The following is a 25,288-nucleotide window of genomic DNA, read 5'->3' as shown; positions in this document are numbered from 1 at the left end:
ACCCGACCTGCAGCTCCCAAAAGCCACAGCTTCACGTTTGCTGGCTTCTGTGCATTAAAAAATTAAACCTGTCATGTTCGATTTTTTTTTTTGGTTTCTGCACACTTAATTTGCCTGAATAAAGATAGAAAAAAAAAAAAAAGCATACTATTTCCCGGGAGACTTAAATGGATTGTCACAGAGATGCAGTAACATCAATTTGAATTTAGAACATGCTTTGAGTCCTCAAAGTTGGTTACAACATAATCACAGAAGATATTCTCCTGCATTAAGATAAAAACAGGAGAGTCTGCCAGCTTATGTGTGCTCCCGTTTCCCAAACGTATTACAGGAGCCCAGGCTCCTCTCATCATCAGAAATCCTAGTAGAAAAGTCACCGTCTGCATTTATAAAATGCAGCTTTAACTGCTTTTCCTCTCCGATTTTCCTTTTCAAAGATGCCAACAGCGTTTTTCCTCATCAAGGATAAAGCCCATGGCAAATCGGACATTTAAAAATAGCCCTACAGAGACACGAGTGCACAGACAGACCTTGGAAATTAGCAGCAACACTTTGCATTTAGAAGCCCTTTAGCTCTGAAGACCAAAGACGAACTTTGGAAGAGTGAGGAGCGCTGCGAAGCCGATGAGATCACTTTGATGCCCATCTGAAAGGGCAGGGCACGCTGCAGTCCACAGCGGTATTTCCATGAGCATCCAAATGCAGGTTGCCTCTACTTTGGTGTAACAAACGTAAGAATGAGTGTGTTTTGGTTTTTTTTATTTTATTTTTAGAACTTATTTATTTTAAAAACTTCAAATTAACAGCCACAGAGCAGCTGAAACATCCCAATAAGTACCTAGGGGTCTGACCGGGACTATTCCGCTCCCTGCAACCACAGCCGACACAACCCTTTATAGGACATAGTTTCAGAAAATCGATCTTGTCGGAAAGCGAGCTCCTGCGATAGAAGCTCTTCCTTCCCAGCCACGCAGCGCTGCTACAACAACATCAGCTGAGCTGATTTCTCAGGACACAAAGTTGCGTAGCGTACTTTAAATAAAAAAAAAAAAAAAAAAAAAAAGAAAAAAGCCTGAAGATGCATTCAACCACAGTTTCCAAATGCTTAACATAAGGACAGGAGTTACTGGGGCAGGTGAGACCGTTAGGTTTCCCCTTCTCCTCTGCTTTTGCCATCAGTGTCTGACAGAGCTGTGCTTCTGGGATTTCCTTCTGCTCCAGTTATTTGGAGGCTGTTTGGCGAAGAGGTGAACATTGCTGTACAGCCCGAACACGAAACAGGTTGGCTGCGTTCTGTTCTTGAGGATGAAATTCCCCTGCTCCCCATAACGACGCTATCGTGTACAAAGGCAACTGCCATCCCTCAGCACAACTGATATCCACACCCTGCGGAGAGGCAGGTGGACGCCAAGGCTGCGTGTGTCGTTCAAGCCCACAACTGACAGATTCATTACCCTTAGCTACCACACACTAATATTACAAATCACCTAATCATTCCTGACAGCCAGGTTACAAGGTCTGCGAGTCTGGCATCTGGGACTGCTTCATCCAGACAAACCAGCTTTGACCTATTTTAAGAAGTTTTTGTCGTTGAAGACAACTCCCTTCGGAGAGGTGGGAACATAACGATGAGGAGGCACACTCTGCTGACCAACTTTCTGACCCTGGAACCTTCTCGCACTTCTGCTCATCCTGGCTCCTTCTCCCTCGGGCTGGAAAACAGTGTACTGACAGGGCTCCTACCTGCAGGAAGAACAAGTGCTGTGTGATTTCCTGCACCAGCTCCTCCTCCGCGTTCTCAGGATAAAATTTGGCCAGGAAGTGAAAGGTGACGGGCTCCTCTGTTGGAACATCGTGATCCAGAACCTGTAGGATACAAGAGCCATTCAGCTACTCTTTCCAGCTTCTTCAGTGCTCCATCTCTTGGAACCAAGACGCAGCTCCCTTCTGTTCAGATCAGCACATCAAGCACTTCAGACATCTAGAACTGACGAACCAACCTAAGTAGCTCAGCAACCGTAGTTAAAAAAAGAAAACAAACAAACATTTCTGACACTCCTAACGATGCAAGAAAACAAACAAGGCCCAAACAAACAGCATGCGAAATGAGACAGCGAAGGTTGATCCTGATCTGCTGCACACATGTTGCCTCTCCCGAACCTCGCAGAGCGATGCTATATCCTGCTACGCCACCATCCGACTTTCTCGTCGTTTCCCTTGCACTACCTCCTCTCGGATTTCAGTGTTGTTCCGTGCTACCTTTCTGTTGTGCTGGCACCGTCCAGTTCAGATTCATGCTAGTTTAAAACCTTGGCATGCCACGCGAGACACCCAGCCCTCCCCTCCCAGTCTCGATTACCATCTGGTTTTAGCCTAACATCCTTTGGATGCAAACAGAACCACACCTATCACTCCTCTAACCCACCCCTCAGCAGCCTGCAGGCTCCCATATTCGGGAAGCGTTTCCTCCCTTACCTCCATCTCCCCTTCATTCCTCTGGTTTTCCTCCTCCCTAGCTCTTTGTGCATCAGAAGCCAAGATGCAACTTCACTTTTCCGCTAAATTTTGCCATTCAGGGGCACAGAAAAGAGACTTTCAGGTTTCATTTACATTACAGTCACCCCAATGTCCAGCATCCCAGTACGGCTGTCTCCAAAAGAGGGGATTCAGTGTGCAAGGCCTGAGGACTGACAGCTCAGAAGGAGCTGGGATGGGGTATCCCTGCCAACTCTTCCCCGTATGACTTACAGATGCCGTGGGGATGAGATTTAAATACACTTCACCCAATTCACTTTGATACCACACATAACGCAACCTCGGGGAAGCAAAGAAAGAGGGGGAAAAAAAAGCAGGTTCTCCTTTGTCATTCCACACAACCTCTCAAGGGGAATTTGGTTCCAACCTTCTTGTCCATTTTGAGCCAAGCCACCGTATCCTTGATAGTGTACTGAAGCCCGAAGAACCAGGTTTCTCGGAGTCCTAGTGTCCTGCACACGAGATCGAACAGGTCCTTCCCCTTCCACTTTACCTGCAGGAGAGCAAAGAGGAAGCAGTTATAAAGATGGATTTCAGAACTTCATCTCCGTTCGACTGAATCCTTCCTTTTTTTCAACGCACGATGCCTTTGAGAGTGTGGAGAAGGCATCTGGTACAGAGAAGGAAACATCCTACCGAAGCATACATTATAGCCTTCCATTTGATCTCATCTGCCGATCAGCGACTCTTCCCTCACTAGGAAACTGAGATGCGATTTTTTTTCCGCCCCTGCAAACAGCGATGTAAATAAAGCCGCCCTGCTTCTTCCTCTGGCAACCCACCGACGTTCAACGGAGGACCTGAAGGTCCTTTCGAGGTTCCTTTTCAGCCACGCGCTGCTACGAGCAACCTGCTTCCAGCAAGAAATAAAAACCGCTCTTAACTGCCCCTCAGTGGCTTTAATGTCTCTACCTACAGCCCCAGGAAGCCCTGCACAAACTCCGGTATCATCCACAGGGTTTCACAGACAAGGGCACAATGCGCTTCCGAAAATCACAAAGGAAACAATCTATGTACGAAGTGGGTTTGTCCACAGCTACCGGCCTTGCACGGGAAAAAGAGGAAAAAAGAGCTCAGGGAAAAAAAAAAATAAAAAAAAATTATCCCTGAAGTCAGCGGTTCTCTCCTAGCACATTTTGATAGAGTCAAATTGCATTTTCCGCTGAAAATGTTGGTGACAAAAGCAGCTCAGGAGCGGAGAAAATTGGTCCCGCTCAAAGACTGTGTCTTTTGAGCAATCTCGCAGCTGCATCTATGTTGTTATCGAAGTTTGCTCATAAAAACAGAAGGTGTTGGGAGGCAGAAAGGTGAAGAGGGACATAAAGCAGATGAATCTAATATGCCAAAGCCACTTCGGTCTTCCATCTGCACGGTGGAAACAATTGCTGGACCGAGACATATGGCCATTACTCTAAAGCCCTAGGGCAAAAGGATCTCGGCGCATTCTCTTGTCACTACAACTCAATCTTGGTGCCACCTGGACAGCATCAATATTAATGCTCAGGCAGGGCCGGGAGGGCTGGCGCGGGCGCCGCGCCGCTCCCGCTGTCACCCACTGCCGCCTTGTGGGCAAAGCCGCCGAGGACAAGCTTATTGCCATTCCGCTGGCTGTGATTAAATGACTATATCGCTATTTTCTACCCCCCCCTCCCCGCTCCCAGGGCGCGCACACACATGCTGACAGTCCCAGAATAGAAGAAAGCCGACGCTAGCCTCCAAAACACACCACCCCCGGACGGCTCGCTGCAGCCTCTCCGCAATTCATATCAAGCGCCGTCAACACCTCGAGGTCAAAAACACCAGGAGGAGCAAGTTTCACAGCGTTGTAATTATACAACCCTAATTTCACACATTTAGCTAGCCTCCAGTCCCCATGACGAGCTCCAGCTCGGCGCAGGATGGCTCAGATTGCGGAAGATCTTTTTCCTGACTATTATTTTAAGAGGGAGGTTAATTCGAGGGTTCAGACAAAACAGAGCGAGACACATTTAAACAGCTATTTTGTACCATTTCTGTAGGCACATAAAAACAGCCTGGCATCAAAGGGCTATTTCCTACCTAGAATTAAACTGCTTTGCGTAAAGCATTATCAGCTTTTTTTTTTTTTTTTTCTTTTTTTCTTTCTTTCTGCAAAGATCCCATTTCAGCCTATCGCTTCGGAGGAGCGACGGGCGCCCACCCGCACACAGCCCTGCACCAAACCTTTCCCAGGACAGGCTCCCGCTCCAGCAACGAGCGCTAAAGCAAGAGCTTTGTGTGTTTTTTCCACACATACACACACACACACACACACACACACACACCCGCAATTTTAATTTGGCGACGGGAATATTTTAAGCAATTGCTTCTGCCTCTAGATTTTACACCGCCGCTCTCTCATTGCACACGGACGTCATGGCAGTAATATATATATTTAACATTCCTGCCTGCCCGGTGCTAAAGTCTCCAACCATAACATCGCACAGACATCCTCCCTGACTGTGCTGAATTACCTTCATTAAACGTATAAATGGAACGGCAGCCACTTTTATTTCAACATACATGATTCCATTCCACACCTCGGTACTTAAAATAACGATCTGCATTCAAGTGGCAGCTTTTGACAGCTGAACTCCAACTGTTTTACGGACGTTCAGGACCTCAGCCCTCCTTATCCTTCCTTGATAGGCCTCATATCATTAACTGCTACATTTCCTGGCCATAAAACACAAAAAAAGCCCCCCTCATGCATGGGGAGATGGGGAGAGCTGCCGTCGGAGGCTGGGCAGAGAGCCGGAGGGGGGCAGGCAACTCCCCATCCCGTCCTCTGCCTGTAATGCCGTTCCCTGCTCTGCACTGAAGTGACGCCTGAAGCACAAAGAGCATTCTGCAAGCCGTTACGAGGTCCTGAAAACAAAAACAAAGTGGCTTCGAGCAGGGGGGGAAAAAAAATAAAAATCCCCTCTCAGCCATACACCAGAGCAGCTGGCGCGACGCTGTAATAAAGCTCGGTCTCCCACTAAAAAGCTACATCACGATAACCTCAACGCGACGGAGGGGGCTGCGTCATCTCAGCACCCTCCATCCTCTTTACGTCTGCGGCTCCGCGTTCTCCCAGGAGCGCGACCGCGACGCGGGCTGCGAGGCCTCGTCGGCGAGGGGCTGAAGGAAGACGTGGAGACGAGCCGCTTTCCAAACCGGGGAAGCGCTGCAAGGCTGTTATTCTGCGGAGCTGGAATTTACGTTCTTTACTAAGTACAGAGCGCTTACGATTTATCAGCAGAGCATTTTAAGTAAACAGCGCTGAACACTTAAAACTCAGCAGCCAGTGGCTAGAAGAGAGCGCTTCCAGTACGGGTTATTGGCATCATCTTTTTCTCCAGTGGAGACATCGCATTTGGCATCTATTAACAGGGTTTGCATTATTTATTAACCTGCACCAAGAGTCATTTCCAACTAGCAGGCAACTGGACAATTTATTTTGGTGCAGAACCTTCCTGTCAAGTTTGACAACCGCTCCTCAGCTAACGAGTCAATAAACCGGCCGCCAAACTGAGCCGAAGGGTTATGAGATCCCCTCGTCATGGGGTGATGAGGAAGGAGGCCAAGCGCTACGAAAAATGGGCACAAAGGGTGCAAGCTTCCAACGCGGAGAGGCTTGAGCAGGGGGTCTACCGACAAAAGCGATTCCCCAAACCCGCTGGCATCGGGTGACGCTTTTCTTCCAATGAGGTCAAATTGAATTTACGCCAGCTACGTGGAAAGAGGGGGAAAAAAAAAAAAAAGGGTAATTTTTTAACCAGTTAAGATTAAGGTTCCTCAGGCAAGAAGCTCTCCTTGGACAACAGGGAGATGCCCGAACTCCAGGGGACGGGACCCGGCTGTGTCCGGGGACGGTGGACGGAGATCTCGCCTTCTTGTCGTCACAAACGCAAACCACCGGAGCTTCAGCCATCCCTGGGGTCAGGCTGGGGAATAAGGGCACAAACAAGGGAGTGGAGGAGATGAAGGCAGCGCTCACCAGCTCAGCCCCGGCACACAAACCCATCGCAACGGCCCCTCCGCGCCCCACACGACGCAACCGCACGGCCTTGAAGAAACGACTAACATCTGTAGAATATACCACTGCAGCCATTTATCCTTAAATAATGCAGAAAATGGCTTTTCACCTTAGCAGATCATTTTATTAAGCGTTAGTTCTGTGCTAGGGATGAGAAGAGAGCGCAGAGCCCCTGCCACGATGACACGCCAGTCTGAAAGACCACACAGAGAAGGTCTAAAAGACTCAGGGGCTCAGCTTCCACCGTGCGATGTTACTTCCATTTAGAAGAAAGCTTCAACCAGAGGATGTGACACCTCTGGACTGAAAGGAGGGAGCTGGCAGAAGGGAGAGGGCACGGGCTGAGCAGAGCATCCCTCCGCTAACCACCGGGGAAACTATAATTGGGCAGGCTCCATGTGTTCCTCACCCCACCAGGAGATGCCCAAACCACCCACCCACAACAGCTTACAACTGAAACGGAGAGAATTTTGAGACCGTCGGCCGCATTTATTTCTCCTTCTGGACTTGAATGATAACAGCAGTGCCACAGACAACCATTTATTTGGATTTAAAGCCCATTTGGAGCAAACGGGGAATCAAATATGCAATATTCTTCCATTTTTTTAAAAATAAAGCGATGTCAAATACTTTCAATTGCCACTTACTGAGCCACAAGACAGGGCTGTAAAAGTTATTTTTATTTACTAATGCTACACGACAACTCGATAATGAGCTTTTAATTAAAATCTATTTCTGTTAACCACCAAGGAGGCCAAAAACGCGTCCAGGCGTAACAACACAGATGGTGCAGCCGAGCACTTTCCGCGGTGTCTGCCCAAGCCCGAGACAGAGCCGGGTACACGAGAGAACACGCTGCTGCGGCTCCAGCCAGCCGGCACCAACGGGAGTGGGAGAGGCGGAGGCGACAACAACCGATGATATCCTTAAGCCTCACCTCACCCCATAAGCTGGGGATGCGCAATTTAAGAGTTAAAGGGTCAAGGAGGAGCCCGATGCAGGGGAAGAAGCTCCAAGAGGCTGAGAGAAGGATCTTGTTCCTGCAGGGACCTCTGTCCTTCCTGTGCCAAGGATGCTGTTGTGGTTTGAGAAACCCACAACAACTTATTGTCGTATAGACAATTATTCTCTCACCCGATGACCCAGCCTCACCCAGGAGAACCACTATTGATCCTGATATCAATATAAAATAGACAAGGATTATACTCAGCCCGTTCCATCAGCAGAAGCCGTGCGCTCCCCGCAGGGACAGCCAATGTGGGACCCTGCGAGCGCTGCGGCTTCGGGAGGAAGGGAAGGGCTCAGGGCTCCGGCACCGGGGCAAGGAGTTCTCGGGATCGCAGCCATCAAGGGAGAGAGAGAGAAAGAGAGAGAGAACTCCTCAGCAAACTTCCTAAATGATATTGAATGTGCCGTTCATGGTATGGAATAACCCCGTTGGCAGCTTCGGTCGAGTGCCCAGGTCTCGCTCCTCCTCGTCCCTGCACCTGGCGAGCTGGAAAACACTGAGACCTTGAAACCCGCACCCCAGGGCTGGCTGTAAAGTAAATACTTTCACCAATTCAGACACAAGGGTCTTCTAAAAGTGCCGTTTTCTTAACCATTAGAAATTAGTCCTGTGTGGCTCAAAACAGGACATATGCATAGACATATAATGTCAGAGGGAGCCATCCCCGTGCTGCTGTCGCACGCTCTGCAGTACAGCACACTCCTCCTCGCCCCGGGAAGGGCCCCGCAGGGCAGCGATTCCGGAGCCCAGCCTTCCCTCTGTGCGGGAGCCGGCTTTGCTGATGGACACCGGGTATTTCACAAGCCTGACCTGCTCTGATGATCTCTGGCACGCTGCAGACAGCTTAGCCCAGGGGAAGCCACGCTAGGCTTTAACAAGCCAGCGTTGTCAGCCTTAGGGAGAGAGGGGTGGCCTTGCCCCGGCAACGGTGAGTTTACCTCCGAATGAAGCGAGGCTAAACCACGTACGCTGTGAAATGCCTCTCTTCCAATCTCAAGGGCTGGGCGATTTCCTAACAAAGTGCTGCCTCCCAGCTTCAAGTAGATCGTTTCCAGGGCTGCTTCCCTGTTCAAGTACTTTTCATTTCAAAAACCACCTACTTGAAAGCCGCTGCCTGTACAAAGGGGAAAAAAAAAAAAGAGGTATTAAACGGCATCCAAACTGGAAGTACACACACCAAAAGAGCAAGATTTTCTGCCCCAACTGCTTTCCCCTCCACATCAACACACCTCCTCTGGATTAACCACAGAGACAGGACTGACAGCGGTTCTGAACGACGTTTGGAGGGAATGGGATAACACGGAGTTTCATCACCAGCTTAGAAGAGGCTGCAGCAAGACACAGGGGATCCAGAGAGTGGTCTGGGTGCAGGCAGCGAGAAGCCAAGGAGGATCCGTGTTCATAATAAGTCTCATGTGACCTGCACGCAGCTTAAGGGAAGGCAGAATCGAACCGCACCAAGCAAGCCATCTCGGAAAAACGAATTCCCAAATGATACTGTTGCAAATCAGCAGAATTTCTGACTGTTTTCGGCATAAAGCCCTCTAAGACACGAAGTCTCACATTCAAAGAGAAACCAGCAGCAAGTGAACAGCACGAACTCCTGAGCGCTCGCAGAGAGCCGACGCAGGATCGGGGCAGATGGGCGCTAAGGCACCAGAACATTGACTTGACAGCTGGTATCCCAACAATTTACCGAAGATCATTTCGTAGCTGAGGAGGATTATTTCTCGCAGCTTTTTAAAATAGCTGTTACTGCCCACAGATTGGTCTTTTCCAGTTAACTTTCTGCCTGCTTGCAGAAGCTTAGCAGCACCGAGAGAGGTCACCGCCCGCCCCTACTAGCATCACCGAGCTGCTGCTAAACGTTTAACAGGGGATGAAAGGACCTTTATAAAACCCTTTCCAAGTATTTGGCGCCACAGAAGGAAGCTGTGGGCACTCTGCTCCCTGCTTTCCTTCTCTTGCCTTTTTCTTTTGGTGCGGTGACCAGACAGAACTCAAACCTCAACCCCGATTTACTGTGCCAGCTCTTACTCTAAAACTTACTTGACCACACACAGGTTTTCACTGCCAAATCCTCCCCTGCTCCTGTTTCAGAGGATGAGCTTCCGCAGCTCAGCTACGTTAACTCCCTACCTCCGTTAACAAACAGACTAACGCTTGGCCACATGCTGCTGAAAATTGGGTCTCCTCTACTTACAAGCGAACAGAAAAGCTTTACAACCAAGCTCATCCAACTGGCCCCACACCGAGAGGGGCACTGGGCTAAAAGGATCCCTTCCAACCAAGATTATTCTCTGGACAGAGAGGAACAGCTTAAGCACTGAAGCAGTAACAGGATGCGCGTTTGGACCAGCAAATACATCAGCCCGAACGCGCCTCCTCTTCTTGCCGTTGAATGTTTAAGCTGCTTTTCTAGGTTGGTTGTAAAGCTTTTCTCTTCATTTTTAACTCGAGACCCACAGAAGCTGCTGCGGTCAAAGGATTAAAGCCAGGGAGCAGCTGGGTGACTGGCTGCACCTCAGTGGAGTAACCACCCTGCAGGAGCGTCAGACCCAAGATCACGGGCGCAAAGGAAAGGGCTAAAGCAAAAAACACCCTTCAGAAAAGGTGCTGTGGCTCCGGAGATGGAGAGCCACTAACCCGACTGACCACTGCAAGAGGAAGAAACAGGCAAAGCCACGCACAAGACGAAAAGATTGATGGGTTCTCCCATCAACCAGGGAACTTGGTTCCTGGAGGGAAAAAAACCTGCACGTGGGAGTGCGTGAGCCCAACCCGAGAGCAGCCACACTATGGCACCACCATCCTGCCGGAGGGACAGGATGAACGATGACTTGGAAGACGTGGACTCAAAAATACTACGGGGTTTTAAGATGTTATGCCAGAGATAATGGATAACTGACTACCTCATCTGGAGAGGCACCACCAAAATCACATTACCTTTGCCACGTCGACTACTTTAATTTGTTTCGGGGCCACCGTCAGCAAGTTTCACCATCAGGGGTGGCAACGGCAGAAGAAACCATCAGCCACAGCAGCATCCTGGCACTGTGCTCTGCGCTGACATCAGGCCATTACTGCAAGTCCCACACCCTGGCAAGCTCTGCTTTACGCTACTGCTGCTTAAAATAGCTTCCCGAATCATTACTTAAGCAGCGTACCACCTATCACGGTCTTAATTGCAGGAGAACATCAACATTAAATGTCTTTCAACAAGGTTTCTCTTGCGCCGCTCTCCAAGCACAGAAAGCCAAGGGACCGCACGGGCTATTGGAGGGCGTTCTCAGGAAGGTGAGGCAGCGAGGGATTGATTTAACACGGGGATTTTAAGAGATATGCAAATATCTAGCCTTCCTCAAGATGCTATCAATTAATTAGGTACCAGGCTCAAACAGCCGTGATGGAAGTAACAAAAAGGAAGACACTTACTTTGGGCCTTCAAGATTTCCCCAAACAAATTATACATCTTTAAAGTGAAACCCCAGCTGTCATTATTAAGCTTCATCGATGCGTTAGAAAGATTAAGATTTCATTTCTATGAATTATTTTAGATTTAGGCTCAATTTAGAGACACCATTTGCAGAGCAAACAGATGCAAAGCAGGTTTAATCTCTTAAAATACACAGCTGGGAATTTCTACGGGGCAGCTTGAAAAATTAGCACAGAAAACTGAGTTTTCCCCCCAGTTACGGTGGTGTTGGTGGGGTCAGAAGGGGAGGGACTGCTGGGACGGGAGCACACCTCAAGAGCTCTGGAACAGAGTTTAAAGAAAAAATATCAGTTATATTAATCCCACACAGAAAAGCTGCTACAGCAAAGCACTGATCGTTCAAACGTGTTCACCAGCAAAGCCACCGGTTAAGCCACATTAAAGACCAGCACACGTAGCATCAGCCTCCCCAGAACAGCAATGCACAACCCCGACCACTCACCGGCCAGGCATCCAGCTCCTGGAGAAGGAAAAGCGGGAAAAAAACAACACCACAGTGCTCGGAGCAAGGCTGGGAGCACAGAGGAAGGGCATAGAGACGAGCGGTGGTGATTTGCAACAGGGTGGAGGGAGAAGAGGGGCTTCTGGAATGGACGGGACTGAGGGTGTGACAAGATGGCACGGCAGGATGGCAGAAATCAGCCTGCTCTGCCCGAACCGCAGCCTCTCCTCCCCAGGGACCTCCAGCCCCGACACAGGGAAGAGCAGAAGGGAGCAGGAATTGCTCCCTTCTGGGGAGCACTGCCCCATCCTGCCCTGAACACCCACCCCAACAGCTCCCGAGGCTCAAGCAAACGACGCTCCCCGGGACGCCCGCCGAGCAGGATGGGCTCCCTAGGAAGGCAGTTTGGACCTTCTGAGGTGTCAGCATGGATTAGGCAGGAAAACACTCCTGCAGTCCTTCCTCCGCCTTCTCGGCTGCTATTTATCGTGGGGTTTGAAGCCCAAGGCAGGGAGCAGGGTCCAGCACACCTGGTACGCAACAAAACCCAACCAAAGGTACAATCCCAGGACCACCAGCCTCGGAGAGGAATTGCTGAGCCCCCAGCTCATTCCCTCGTTGGAGCCAGGAGAGCAGCAACGGCAGAAATGGAAGGGATGAGCCCAGGCAGAAGAAGCCAAGAGGCAGCGGCAGTTGCCCCTGCCAGGCTCGGCAGGGAGCAGCGTGCCGCCGGGAACAGGCTACCAAAGAGACTTCCAACATGCCATCAGCTCTCCGTCCCCCACCGCACGAGGTACCATTCATGGGCCGCAAAAACACATCTCAAGAGCCCCCCCAAAGAGCACGACAGCAAGACTCCCGCTGCACCTCCTTCCACTGATCCTCTAAAGAGTGTGTGGCAGCAGAGGTTTCACCCTCCGCACCCTCCTGCTCAGGTCAGCAGTCCACCTGAAGAAGCCCACCGCATCGATGCACGCACAGATACTCGGGCAAAAACAGCGCTGCTCCCTCCTCTCCCATCTTGCCCAGCCCAGCAAACCTTCGGAGAGGGGCTGGATCCCTTCAGGGAGGAGCGTGGTCCTCCCCAGACCTTCAATTCTCCCATCCCTTTGACTTTCAGACGGGGTAACCAAGACCACCACAGGCGCAAGCTCTGCTCCTGGCTCCAGGTCTTTGGGCCACTGTCCCATCCCCTCCCTCTGCTCAGCCCCAGCGACTTGAAGCCGCAGGGTGTGCCCGATCCGTCTGCAGCGTCAGGAGTTGGGCTTGGCGTGTTTCTGCGGAGTCAGCAAGCCAAGGAGCCTTCCCTAGAGCCCTACAACCACGCGACAAAGACGGGGGCAGAGACCCGGAGCTGGACTCCTTGAATAAAGCTTGAAGAAAATTCACACCTCACCTGCTCTGGCGTCCTGGTTTGAACAACACAGGGCTAATTTCTCTTCTAATGCTTGGGAAAACTGCACTTTTAGAAGACTCTAGTGTCTGAATTGGTGAAAATATGTACTTTATAGCCAACTCTGGTATGTGGGATTCAAGGTCTCAGTGTTTTCAAGCCTTTCCAGGTGCAGGGACGAGGAGGAGCGAGACCCGGACACTTGACCCAAGCTGCCAACAGGGTTATTTCATACCAGGAATGTCACATTCAGTAGAAATTAGGAATTTTGCTGAGAAGTTCTCTCTCTCTCTCCCTTGATGGCTGCGATCCCGAGAACTCCTTGCCCCGGTGCCGGAGCCCTGAGCCCTTCCCTTCCTCCCAAAGCCGCAGCGCTCGCAGGGTCCCACATTGGCTGTCCCTGCGGGGAGCGCACGGCTTCTGCTGATGGAACGGGCTGAGTATAGTCCTTGTGTATTTTATACTGGTATCGGGATCCATACTGGTTCTTTAGTGTTGTTACTGTTAATTGCCTAGTCTTATTCTGTTAAATCTGTTTATATTTCAACCCTTGGGGTTCCTTATTTTTTCCCCGATTCCTCTTCCTGGGTGGGGAGCGGTCATCGGGTGAGAGAATAATTGTCTGAACGACAATAAACTGTTGTGGGTTCCTCAAACCATAACAGCTAGGCACAGTGTGAAACAGCCCCATCATCCACCTGCACCCAACTATTTCCCTTCCCTCTGCTTAAGCGCTCTGTGCTGAAGGACACCACCTGAATTCCCTCGCGCACCGGCTCTGTCAAGACCCAGGAGACCCGAGCAGGACCATACACGCAGCTCGTGAGCTTCTTCCTGTGCTTCCAGAAGGGCTGGACAAGTCTATCTGCAGCGACAAGCTCTTTTGGCAGGAACCTCCCCAAAAAGTCATCTGGAGATGCACAAGTTGCACAGTCAAATCCCACCCGAGAGCGTTGCCTTACCGCTGCACAAACACCCTAATCCCAACATGAAACAACAAGCGGCTGCACCATTAAAAAAAAAAAAAAAAAAGAAAATTATTTACTTTTCATCATAGGTTATTACTGGCAGCCTCGGAAAAGCATGCAAGAACGGAGCCAGGACACTTAAACTCTCCTGGCAGCGTACCGGTGGGAAGCTCGCACGACTACTGTCTAAAATAAATCCTTAATCCCTGGGAAAGGCGGAAAGTTCTGCAGAGCTGACAGCAGATTTCAAGAGCAAGAAAATTTACGACGACAAACACCCCTCGGCTTATGCGCCCTGGAATTCCATCAAGATTTGGATCAGAATAATGAAATATAAGCTATTAAATAAAGAAGTTAAACTGGGTAGAGATAGTTTTCCATGTTTGCGTGTCCAACCCCTCCAGATTGGCTGAAAACGCAGCAACAACAAACCAGACCCCTGAGGCCTGACAGCAACCGCCCGGGGGAGAATGGTTAAGAATTACCAAGGGCCCAAAAAAGGAAAACATCAGTGGAAAACCAGGCACGGCGGGAGCGGGCACTGGGACGCAGCCCCCCAGGAGCACCCCTCGTCCGCAGGACTGAGCCGATAAACCACGAAAACGGGAAAATTTCATCCACGTGCGTTTGCCAAGCACTTCGAGTCGGACGCTGGTGGATTCGAGCTGGGGATACCCCCGGCCTCCTGAGAGCTGCTGTGCGGCAGGCACAATAGCTGTGGCGGTAGGATAAAGCGGAATTATAAAGAAAATAAAGTGGGATTTTATAGAAAATAAAGCGGGATTTTAACTCAGGGTAAAGTGGGATCTTTAGCCCAGGCTAAAACGGGATCTTAAGCCGAGAGTAAAGCGGGATTTCAGCCCAGGGCAAAGCGGGATCTTAACCCAGGACAAAGTGGGATAGCAGACGCCCCGCTGTCCCTCCCGTGCACCCCCCAGGCCCGCTCCGTGACCCCCCGGGGCAGCGGGGACCACCCCGAGCGCAGGCCCGACTCTCCCCCACGGCCCTCTCCCGCCTTCCCCGCCGGCTCCGGGCCGCACCCCCCCTGCTCCCGCCGGCGGCCCGATCCCACACCGGGCCTCGGGCCCGCTGCCGACCGCGGGGAAGCCGCTGTCCGGGCGGGAGAAGCCGCGGAAGCCGGCGGGGGCGCGGCCCACCTCAGGGGGAGACCCCGGCCCGGCCCTCCTCACCTCGCAGCTGAACTCCATCTCGGCGTCCATGGTGGCGATGCGCACGGTGAAGGTCTTGGGCTGCTTCCTCTTCAGCGAGCTGAAGCTCATGCGGGACGCGATGGCCCCGGCCATGGCGGGGGGGGACACAGGCGGCTCAGCGCGGCGGCAGCGCCATGGCGGCGGGGAGGGCCCGGGCCCCCGCCGCTGCGGGCCGCGCCGAGCTGCGCCCGCCCCCGCCGCCTCCCCATTGGTCCCGCCGCGGGCTGCAGCCCGCCCCCACCATGCGTCGCAGCCAACCGTGAGGGTCGTGAGGGAGGAAAGGGAGGGAAGGCGTCTGTGACTGGGGAAAGTAGACGTCGCTCAACAGAAGGGGCGGGGCGGGAACGCCTCTCAGAGGGAGGGGGCGAGGAGCGGGGCAGGGGTGGTGGCGCCCCCTGGCGGCGGGCGGAGCGGGCGCCTACCAGGCGCATGCGTGAGGGGGCCGGCGGGGCGGGAACGGGCACTAGGACCCGGCGGCGGCCGAGCGCCCCGGGCTGCCCCACGGTGCCGCGGGGACCGTGACCCGGGGGTGGTCGTGACCCGGTGGGGGTCTGTGACCCGGGGGATGGCCGTGGCCCGGGGGGTTGTCCTGAGCCGTGAGGACGTATCCGTGATCCAGGGGGGTGCCCGTGATCCGGGAGTGTCCGTGACCCGGGGGGTGGCCATGGTCCGGGGGTGGCCGTGACCCGGCGGTGGCCATGATCCCTGGGGACGCGGCCGTGACCCGAGGGGTGTCTGTGACCCGGGGGATGGCTGTGACACTGCGGGACCTCCCCGTGATGCTGCCGGTGGCCGTGCTGCCCGAGAGCGTCCCCGTGGCTTGGGGACACGCAACCTGCCGGGGGGTGTCCCCCCTTCCGTGGGATGTCCCCCCTCCCGTGGGGTGTCCCCCTCCCGTAGGTGTCCCCGGTGCCGATAGTGTCCCCCCTGCCGTCGGTGTCCCCCTCCCGTGGGATGTCCCCCCTCCCGTGGGGTGTCCCTGCTGCCGTGCGGTGTCCCCCTCCCGTGGGATGTCCCCCCTCCCGTGGGGTGTCCCCCCTCCCGTGGGGTATCCCCCCTCCCGTGGGATGTCCCCCCTCCCGTGGGGTGTCCCCGCTGCCGTGGGGTGTCCCCCTCCCGTGGGGTGTCCCCGCTGCCGTGAGCCACCCCGCAGGACGGGCTGTCCTGGGTGACTCGGGGACCGCGGTGGGTGCCCGCCCCGGGTCCCGCGTGGCCGTGCCGGGGGAGGGGGGTGCCCGGGCGGGGGAACCCAGGCGTTCCCGGGGGGGGCGCCAGGCATCCGGGCTCCTCCCGCCCCCGACGGGCGCTGCCCAGTTCGGCCCCGGGCGCGGGCGGGGAAGAGACTGGGACCAGCGCTGGGATAACAGGACTGGGACAGTACCGGGACAACGGGACAGGAACAGCACTGGGATAACGGGACCGGGACCCTTACTGGGATAATGGCACTGGGACTGGCACTGGGATAACGGGACGGGGACCAGTACCGGGATAACAGGACAGGACCAGTACCGGGATAACGGGACAGGACCAGCACTGGGATAACGGGACCGGGACCAGTACCGGGATAACAGGACTGGGACCAGGGCGGGCAGGACCAGCACTGGGATAGCGGTATGGGACTGGGATTGGAACTGGGACTAGCACTGGGATGATGGGATGGGACTGGGAGCAGAACCAGCGCTGCCATAGGGGAACTGGGACTAGGGAATGGGGACAGGCACAGGGATAATAGGACAGGGACTAGGATAAGCACAGGGGTAGCAGGATGGGACTGGGACCAGGACAGGGATAACGGGATGGGAACTGAGACCCGCGCTGCGATAACGGGAGAGGGACTGGGACCAGCACTGGGAGAATGGGATGCGTACTGGGACCAGCACAGGGATAACATGGTGGGACTGGGACCAACACTGGGATAACGGGATGGGAACTGAGACCTGCATTGGAATAATGGGACAGGAGCTGGGACCAGCTCAGGGTTACTGGGACGGGAACTGGGACTAGCACGGGCTGAGGGGACAGACTTGATCCCCCCGCAGGACCAGTGGGAGGGGGGAAGCCCCCCCGGACCCCCCCCAGTGGGCCCCTTGTCCCCCGCCAGGGGGGACCCAGGCGCCCGGGGAGCAGCCCCCGCCCCCGCCGGCCCCAGGAGCCCGGGCGCCCCCGCAGCGGGAAGAACGGGGCCTCTGTCCCCGCGGCGACAATGGCGACATTGACAGCCCCCCCGCTCCCCGCAGGACCCCCATGGCAGACGGCAACGAGCCCCCCCGCCGGGCCTCCGCCCCCGCCGGCACCCAGGTGGGGACGGGGGGGGGATGCATGGGGGGGGTATGGGGGAGTATAGGGGACATGGGGGAATATAGGAGGGGAGCTGGGGAGGCATGGGGGGGGGAGCTGGGGGGGGGTATGGGGGCTGGGGGTGGTATGGGGAGCTGTGGGGGGGGAGGCATATGGGACCCAAGGGTGACCAGGGGGGCTGATCATGGGGAGCTGGGGAGGGGGGCTGGGAGCATCATGGGGAGCTATGGGGGGGGGGGCGTGGGGGCTGGGGGGCTCACGAGGAGCTATGGCTGCCCCCCCATGGGCAGCTGGAGGGGGGGACGACGACAAGGGGGACCATGGAGCACCGAAGGGAGCCCAGGGGAGCTGGGAGCCCATGGGGAGCTGGAGGGGGGGCAAAGGGGCACATGGGGGACGCAAGGGAGCCCGGGGGGGCTGGGGGAGCTATGGGGGGGCATGAGGGCTGTCAAGAGAGCCCAGGGCTCCAGGGCGATCTATGGGGCACAAGAGGGGGGCCGGAGGGGGCCATGGCGGGGGGGGGGGGCAAGGGAACCCAGGACTCCATGGGGACGTATGGGGCACAAAGGGGGGTCGGCGGGGGGGGGCAGGGGAGCCCTGGGGAGCTGGGAGGGGTGTCATTTTGGGGTGTCCGGGTGAAATGGGGGTAGGGGGGCTGGTAGGGACCTTGGCAGCCCTGGGGGGGGGGGGGAGGTTGTCGGGGGAGGGGGGGCCCCCGCTCTGGGTGAAGCCCCTGCCCAGCCCTGCCGGGCCGTGCCGCGGGTCCACGCCTTCGGGAAGGGGGGGCAGGCGCTGCGGAGGGACCCCCGCGCCCCCCCCGTCATGCGGGGCTGGCTGCACAAGCAGGTGGGGCGGGGGGGGGGGGTGGATGGGGCGGGGAGTGGATGGGATTTGGGGAGGTCTGAATTGGGGGGTCCGAGGGGGGGCTATAGCGTTTGGGGGGGGCTGAGGTGGCGGGGAACGGCGCTGCGGGGGATTATGGGGTTGAGGGGGGTCTGAGTTGGGGGGGTCCTGGGAGGTGTTATGGGATTTGGGGGGCGTCTGGGGTGGGAGGAGTCCTGGGGGGGTTTATGGGGTTTGGGGGATCGGAGGGGAGTGGGTGGTGCTGGGGGGGGGGTTATGGAGTTTGGGGGAGTTCTGGGGTGATGCGGGGTGCGGGGGGGGTATGGGAGAGGCTGAGGTGTGGGGTGCTGGTGTGGGGGGGGGGTTGGAGGATCGGAAAGGGATGAGGAGAGTCTGGGTGTTGGGTGGTTCTGGGGGGGTTATGGTGTTCGGGGGGTGTCTGTGGTGGGGGGACTTCTGGGGGGACTTATGAGATTTGGGGGGGTCCGGGATTTGGGGATGCTGGGGGGGGTCATGGGGTTTGGACGGGGTCTTAGTTGGTGGGGGGGTGTTGGGGGAGTTATGGGCTTTAGGGGATCAGTAGGGTTGGGGGGGTTTGGGGCTCCCGGGGGGGTGATGGGCTGGTGGCGGGGGCGGGGGGCTCAGCCTCGTCCCGCTCCCCCAGGACAGCTCGGGGCTGCGGCTCTGGAAGCGCCGCTGGTTTGTGCTGGTCGATCTCTGCCTCTACTACTACCGTGGTGAGGGGGGGGGGGCCTGGGCGGGGGGAGGCAGGACACCCTGGGGGCAGGTGGGGACTGGAGGTTGTGGGGGGGGGGGTGGCTTATCCCCAGGGGGTCCCTGGGGTGTTATGGCTCTCTGGGGGGGGTCAGGGATCCTGGGGGATTGGGGTACCCTGGAGTGGTTGGGGGTCTGTGGGGGGGGTCAGGGAATCCTGTGGATCGGGGGACCCTGGAGAAGTTGTGAGTCCCTCGAGTGAGTCCCGGGGGGGTCCCTGGGGCAGTTAAGAGTCCTGGAGGAATGGGGAGCTCTGGAGCAGTTGGGGGTCAGGGAATCCGGGGGATCGGGGGTGCCTGGGGTGTTGGGGGTCCCTGGGGGGGGTGAGGGATCCTGGGGGATCGGGGGTCCCTGGGTGGTTGGGGGTCCTATGGGGAATGGGGGAATCTGGAGTGGCTGGGGATCCCTGGGGGGGTCAGGGATCCTGGGGGGACTGGGGGACCCTGGAGCAGTTGGGGATCCCTGGGATTTTGGGGGGGGGGGGGGGCAGAGGTGTGGGAGGTTTGGGGGCAGAAGGTGGGACTCAGAGGGGTTCCCCAGCATCCCCCCGATGGTGCTGGGGGTCTGCGGTGGGGGAGAGCTCAGGGTGCTGGGGGGGTTCCCGCGGGTTCCCCCCCCCACCATGAGACCCCCTCTGCCCCCCAGACAGCAGCGAGCAGCGAGTGCGGGGCGGCCTCCCCCTGCCCGGCTACGAGATCCGCATCCTGCCCCCCGCCCCTCGCCCCCCCCGCTTCCTCTTCACGGTCAGCCCCGGCCCCCCACATCCGGGGGTGCCCTGGGTGGGGTGGGGTGGGGTAGGGGGGGGTCAAGGCCTGGACGCTTGGGTCCCCTTCACCATGGCCCCCCCCATCCCCAGGCCGAGCATCCCGGGATGCGCACATACTGCCTGGGGGCCGAGACCCCCGAGGAGCTGAACGCCTGGGTCTGCGCCCTGCGGCGGGGGGCAGCGCCCCTGCCCGGGTGAGTGGGGTACGGGGGGGGGGACACAGGGGGTCTTTGGTCCATGGGGGGGAGGGTATAGGGAACCTGAGTAGTGGGGGGGTTGGGGGGGATCCCAGGGGGGCAGGAAGTGACTGTGGGCTTTGGGGGGGGGGGTCAGAGAGGGTTTAGAGGGTCTGGGGGGGGGGTCACAGAGGGTTGGGGGGGTCTGGGGGGCAGTTAACCCTTTAACCCCTGTTTTCTCCCCCCAGGCCCCCCCGCTCCCTCTCCCTGCAGGTGCCCCAGGAACCCCGGAGTGTGGGTCCCCCCTCGCCCCTATTGCCTGACCGCCCCCCTGGCTGGTGCTCTGTGTGTCCCTCAAGTGAGGAGCTGGAAGGCCCCCCGCCGCCCCCTCCTCGACGCCCCCCTGTCCCTCCACTGCCCCCCAGCAAGGTGAGCTTGGTGGGGTGGCACTGTGGGGGGTGACCTTCCCACTGTGACCCCCAAACCAGCATCCTGCCCCCCATCTCCTGGCATCTGGGGACTTGGGGGGGTGGTGGTGTGGAGTAGGTCCCTCAACCTGACCCCAGGTGCCCCCCAAGCTGTTCTGACACCCTCTGACCTGGGGTCCCATAGGTGCTGGGCTGCCCCATGGGTGGTCCATACCCCAGGGACCCTTATGCCCCACTGTGGGGGATTCTGGGGGGCCCTGCTACACCCCCCCCACCCAGTCCTGGGGGGGTCCCCACACACCCCAGGGCAGGGCATCCCACAGGACTATGGGGGAAGCCTTGGAGTCTATGGGGCAGGAGGGGCTATGGGGCAGGCTGGGGTGGGGGGCTATTGGGTGGGGGGGGGCTATGGAACAGGCTGGGGAGGCTATAAGGCGGGAAGAGGTGTGGGGCAGACTGTGGGGAGCTATGGGCCAGGAGTGGCTACGGGACAGACTGGGGGGGACTATGGGGCTATGGAGCAGGCTGGGGGGGCTACGGGGTGGAAAGGGCTATGGGTCAGGCCGAGGGTCTCTGGGGGGCAGCCGTGGGGCAGGACGGAGCAGCGGGCGCCCCGTGCCCTCACAGCGGTCGCCCCCGATGCAGGAGGAGGCCCCGGCCCGGGAGGGGCCCTGCGGGACCGAGTGCAGCCGGGGGGAGCCGCGGGGACGCGCCGCGGGCGCGGCAGCAGCAGGTGGATCCCGGCCCCGCCCCCGCCCCCGCCCCGCCCCCGCCCCGCCCCCACGACCACGCCCCCTCCTGACCGCGCCCCCACCGCAGGGAGGAGCCCGCGAAGGCTCCGGCCCCCCGGAGCAGAGACCAACCAGCAGCCGCCCAGCAGGGGGTCGGATGCAGCGGAGCAAGACATGGCGGCCAATCAGACACTGGCTTTTCCACATCTCTCTTCTGATTGGCTGCGGGCAGCTGACTCCGATGGGGCCCCACCGATCCGGGGCACCGCCTCCCCGCCGGCAGCCAATGAGACGTCGCCGTGGCGGCGGGCGGGGGCGAGTGGGCGGGGCCGGGAGCGCGAAGGTGTGGCCGGCCGCGGGGCGCGGCGGCCAATCAGAATCACGCTCCTCCAGGCCAGCTTCTGATGGGAGGGCGGGGAGCCACGCCCCAGGTGGGCGTGGCCGGGCAGCGGAGGGGCGTGGCTTTACTTAACCCCGCCCTACCTCGGGCAGGCCCCGCCCCGCTGCGGGGGAAGATGGCGGCGGCGCTGCGGCGGCTGCGGTGGGGCGGTGGCGTTCCCGGCGGAGCGCGGTGAGCGGGGCCGGTCCGGGTCTCCCCGCCTCCGGACACCCCCCTCCCCTCATCCCCCTCCCCTCCTTCCAGGGCCCGGTTTCCCCCTCCTCAGACCCCGCTTCCCCTCGGGGCGGGCCCTGGCGCGGTGCCGGGCGGGCCGCGGCGGGGGGGCCCTCCGCGGTTAATGCATCACCCGGAGGGCAAAGGTCCGGCCGGCAGCGCAGCCCCAGGGCGGAGGGGCCCCCGCCTCCCCCCCTCCGTCTCCCTGGGGAGGGCCCCGCCGCTACCGGAGAACCGGGGAGGGCCGCGGGGCAGCCCGTCTTGGGGGGGTAGCTGAGCCTGGGGGGCTCCCATGGGGGGCAGGAGGGCGGCTGCTGGGGGGCTGTCCCCCTTCCGTCATCCCCCTCCCTGGGGCCAGCCTGGCGCCCTGGCTGTGGTCGGGGCAGTGTGGGCCCAAACCCACCCCCCCGCCCCCCGCCGGAGTTTGGGAGGGGGCGAGCTACGCCTTCATTTTCCCCATATATCCCCCCAAAATGGGGGCAGACGCTGCCGTGCCCCATCCCGTGTCCCCTTCCCCTCCCTTTCCTCCCCACCGAGATGAACTGAGTGAACCCCAGTGGAGCCCCCCCAAGATGGACGGTGCTCCCCCGGAGCTGGGAAGGCAGCAAGACCTCTGGTTCCTGAGCCACTGGTATCCCCTCTGGCACGGGGGTGTCGGCGGGTGCTCGGTGTCTTCTCCCCCCCCCATCCCGGGCTGACCCGCCGTCCTGCAGGGGGTACTCGAGGGATGCCGAAGGCAGCTGGTTCCGCTCCCTCTTCGTGCACAAGGTGGATCCCCGCAAGGACGCCCATTCCAACCTCCTCTCCAAGAAGGAAACCAGCAACCTCTACAAGATCCAGTGTGAGCGGTCCCGTGCTGGCCCCTCCTCACCCGGGGGGCACCCCCCACACACACATCTGCTCTGCCTTGGGCCCTGCTGCCCCCCCCCCGGGGCTCGGCTCCCCCCCTGGCAGCCCCTCTCTCCTCTCCCCGCAGTTCACAACGTGAAGCCGGAGTGTCTGGAGGCCTACAACAGCCTTACGTGAGCCCCGCCGTGTGTTGGGGGTGTCGGGGGGGGGGGGCTGCCTGGCGTCATGGAGGGGTGTTGGGGTGCTGCGCTGGAGCGAGAGGGGTGGGAGGGTTCGTGCAGAGCTCTTCAAGATGCTGGGTGGATCTGTAGCCCTGCTCCTTGCCTCAGTTTACCTCTCTGTGAAATGGGTGCAATCCCACCTGGCTGTTCCAGATCCCGACAGGGCAGACCCTTCCATGCCCAGACCCCTCCATGCCCAGACCCCTCGTGCTGGGCTGGGAGGGCAAATGGGGGTATCGGGAGTTGTTTTGGGGTGACTCCCCCCCGCCTCCAGCTGGCCCCCCTGTGTGCCCCCCGCAGAGAGGAGGTGCTGCCCAAGCTCCACTCGGACGCCGACTACCCCTGCGACCTGGTGGGCAACTGGAACACATGGTATGGCGAGCAGGACCAGGCAGGTGAGGGCAGGAGGCCGCGGTGAGGGGCTGCGAGCGAAGGCGAAGACCTGGCCTTGTGTCAGGCGGGATGGGAGCTGGGGGAGCGGGGGTGGGAGCTGCTGGGTGGGATTTTGGGATGTTGCCCCCCCCCCCTCTCCCCAGCCCCGTGTTCTCCTTCCAGTGCACCTCTGGCGCTTCTCGGGGGGGTACCCGGCCCTCATGGACTGCATGAACAAGCTCAAGCAGAATAAGGTACTGCTGGGACAGGGACGAGCTGCCCGAGCTCTGCCCCTCGCCTTTGCCTGTTCCCCCCGGCCCGGGTCACGCGTGTCCCCACCCCAAAACTGCCCCCCCCGGCTGGGGTTGTCCTCCAGGAGTACCTGGATTTCCGCAAGGAGAGGAGCCGGATGCTGCTGTCCCGCAGGAACCAGCTGCTCCTGGAGTTCAGCTTCTGGAACGAGCCCCTGCCCCGCCAAGGACCCAACATCTACGAACTGAGGACCTACAAGCTGAAGGTGAGTGGCCATCGGGGGGCAGAGGGATCCCGCCTGGTGTTTTTTTCCGGGGGGGGGGGGGGGGGCAGCCCCCCAAATTCCTCCCTCCGTGGCAGGAGGAACTGGCAGGATTTGTCTGCTCACTCTGGTTTTTTTTTTTTTCTTCTTTATTTCCAGCCAGGGACCATGATTGAATGGGGCAACAACTGGTAAGCGACTGGTTTCCTTGGCACGAAGGTGGGAAAAGGTCCCCCTGGAGCAGGGGGGGGGCCCTCGAGCCACTCCCCCCGCTATGTTTTTCCTGCTGTGTGCCAGGGCTCGGGCCATTAAGTACCGGCAGGAGAACCAGGAGGCGGTCGGCGGGTTCTTCTCCCAGATCGGGGAGCTGTACGTCGTGCACCACCTCTGGGGTAAGCAGGCTCCCCGTCACCCCCATCCCCCATGGATACCCCCACCACGGGGGCCGGGGGGGCCCTGGGTGCCAGCCCCATCATCCCCCCTCCCTTCCGCAGCCTACAAGGACCTGCAGTCCCGGGAGGAGACGAGGAACGCGGCCTGGACGAAGAGGGGCTGGGATGAGAATGTGTACTACACGGGTGAGCGAGACCCCCTCCCCACATTGGGGACCCCCTCCCCGGGCCAGGGCCCCCTCCCTACATCGGGGATCCCCTGCCCATGCTGGGGCCCCCCTGCCCTCACCCCTCTCTCACTTCCTTTTCCAGTGCCGCTGATCCGGACCATGGAGTCACGGATAATGATTCCCCTCAAGATCTCACCCCTGCAATGAGCAGGGGGGTCCACGCCAGGGGTCTGCCTGCGCCCCAGGGCGGGGGGCTCGCTCCCTGCCTGTGCCTCGGCCCTGCTGGGGAAGGGCTGGGGGGGGGGGGGGTGTCTCTGCTCCGCCGCAGCGCCCAGCTCTCCTTCCCTCCTCCACTCCAATATGAGGGGCTCTGTGGGGGATGAGAGCGGGGAGGGGTCTGCAGCCGGGAGCCCCCCACCCTGCAGCAAGTCCCCCAGAGGGGTAGGGGATGGCGCTGCCCGGGGAGGGACTGGGCAGGCTGCGGAGGTTGGGGGGGGTATGTCTTAATTATTCCTGATGGGACCAGTGGGTGCCTTTGCTGCCAATTAAATATTTAATATGCCAAAACCTGGCCTTGTCTGGGGGGAGGGAGGGGCGTCTGGGGGTGCTCGGCCCCCCAGGACAAGGAGCAGACCCCTCACCCTTGTGTTGCCCAGGGGGACACCCCGCTCTGTGCCATTGGTGTCCCCTGCACCGAGGGGGGGGACACCCTGCAGCAAAAGACCCCCACCCCTGGGTGCCCCGATACACCAAGGTTCCCCCCCAAGCTCCTGTTTGCCCCCAGCGCCACTGGGACCCCATACCATGCCCCCCCAGCCCATGGATACTCCCAGCCCCACTGGGGACCCCATACCATGTCCTCCCCCCCCCCAAGCCCATGGATACTCCCAGCCCCACTGGGGACCCCATACCATGTCCTCCCCCCCCCAAGCCCATGGATACTCCCAGTCCCACTGGGGACCCCCCAGACCCATGGATACCCCCATCCTCACTAGGGACCCCATACCGTGTTGCCCCCCAGCCCCACTGGGGTCCCCATACTGTGTAC

At 58.5% G+C, this 25,288-nt stretch overlaps 3 protein-coding genes across 11 annotated transcripts in view; 2 read left to right on the top strand and 1 right to left on the bottom strand.

The window, feature by feature from the left end:
* The window catches only part of NF2 (NF2, moesin-ezrin-radixin like (MERLIN) tumor suppressor), a 52,662-nt gene extending 37,388 nt beyond the window's left edge, over positions 1-15,274 (bottom strand). For all 9 annotated transcript variants that reach the window (XM_054219436.1, XM_054219435.1, XM_054219434.1 and 6 more), the window contains exons 1-3: positions 15,073-15,274; positions 2,903-3,028; positions 1,744-1,866 (exon numbers count right to left, since the gene is read on the bottom strand). In XM_054219436.1, the coding sequence (XP_054075411.1) occupies positions 1,744-1,866; positions 2,903-3,028; positions 15,073-15,186 (363 nt within the window). In that variant the 5' untranslated portion in view covers positions 15,187-15,274. The remainder of the gene's footprint in view (positions 1-1,743; positions 1,867-2,902; positions 3,029-15,072) is intronic.
* A 2,059-nt stretch (positions 15,275-17,333) lies between these two features.
* On the top strand, positions 17,334-21,514 carry LOC128917150 (pleckstrin homology domain-containing family A member 4-like). The gene is made up of 8 exons (XM_054219796.1): positions 17,334-17,391; positions 18,133-18,237; positions 18,899-18,971; positions 19,654-19,751; positions 19,865-19,968; positions 20,199-20,379; positions 21,024-21,111; positions 21,198-21,514. The coding sequence occupies exons 1-8, from the start codon at positions 17,338-17,340 to the stop codon at positions 21,512-21,514; spliced, it is 1,020 nt and encodes a 339-aa protein (XP_054075771.1). The 5' UTR covers positions 17,334-17,337.
* Positions 21,515-21,597: 83 nt separating this feature from the next.
* Positions 21,598-25,056, top strand: NIPSNAP1 (nipsnap homolog 1). The gene is made up of 10 exons (XM_054219591.1): positions 21,598-21,680; positions 22,436-22,563; positions 22,699-22,744; positions 23,093-23,187; positions 23,348-23,418; positions 23,541-23,681; positions 23,838-23,869; positions 23,976-24,070; positions 24,173-24,256; positions 24,383-25,056. Exons 1-10 carry the CDS (start codon positions 21,625-21,627, stop codon positions 24,445-24,447), a joined length of 813 nt encoding a protein of 270 aa, XP_054075566.1. The 5' UTR covers positions 21,598-21,624; the 3' UTR covers positions 24,448-25,056.
* Positions 25,057-25,288: the final 232 nt, after the last annotated feature.

The sequence above is a fragment of the Rissa tridactyla genome, chromosome 13, assembly GCF_028500815.1.
Source record: "Rissa tridactyla isolate bRisTri1 chromosome 13, bRisTri1.patW.cur.20221130, whole genome shotgun sequence".
Taxonomy (NCBI): Eukaryota; Metazoa; Chordata; class Aves; order Charadriiformes; family Laridae; genus Rissa; species Rissa tridactyla.
Note: the sequence above shows the minus strand (reverse complement) of the source record. Positions and strands in the feature narration are given on the sequence as shown.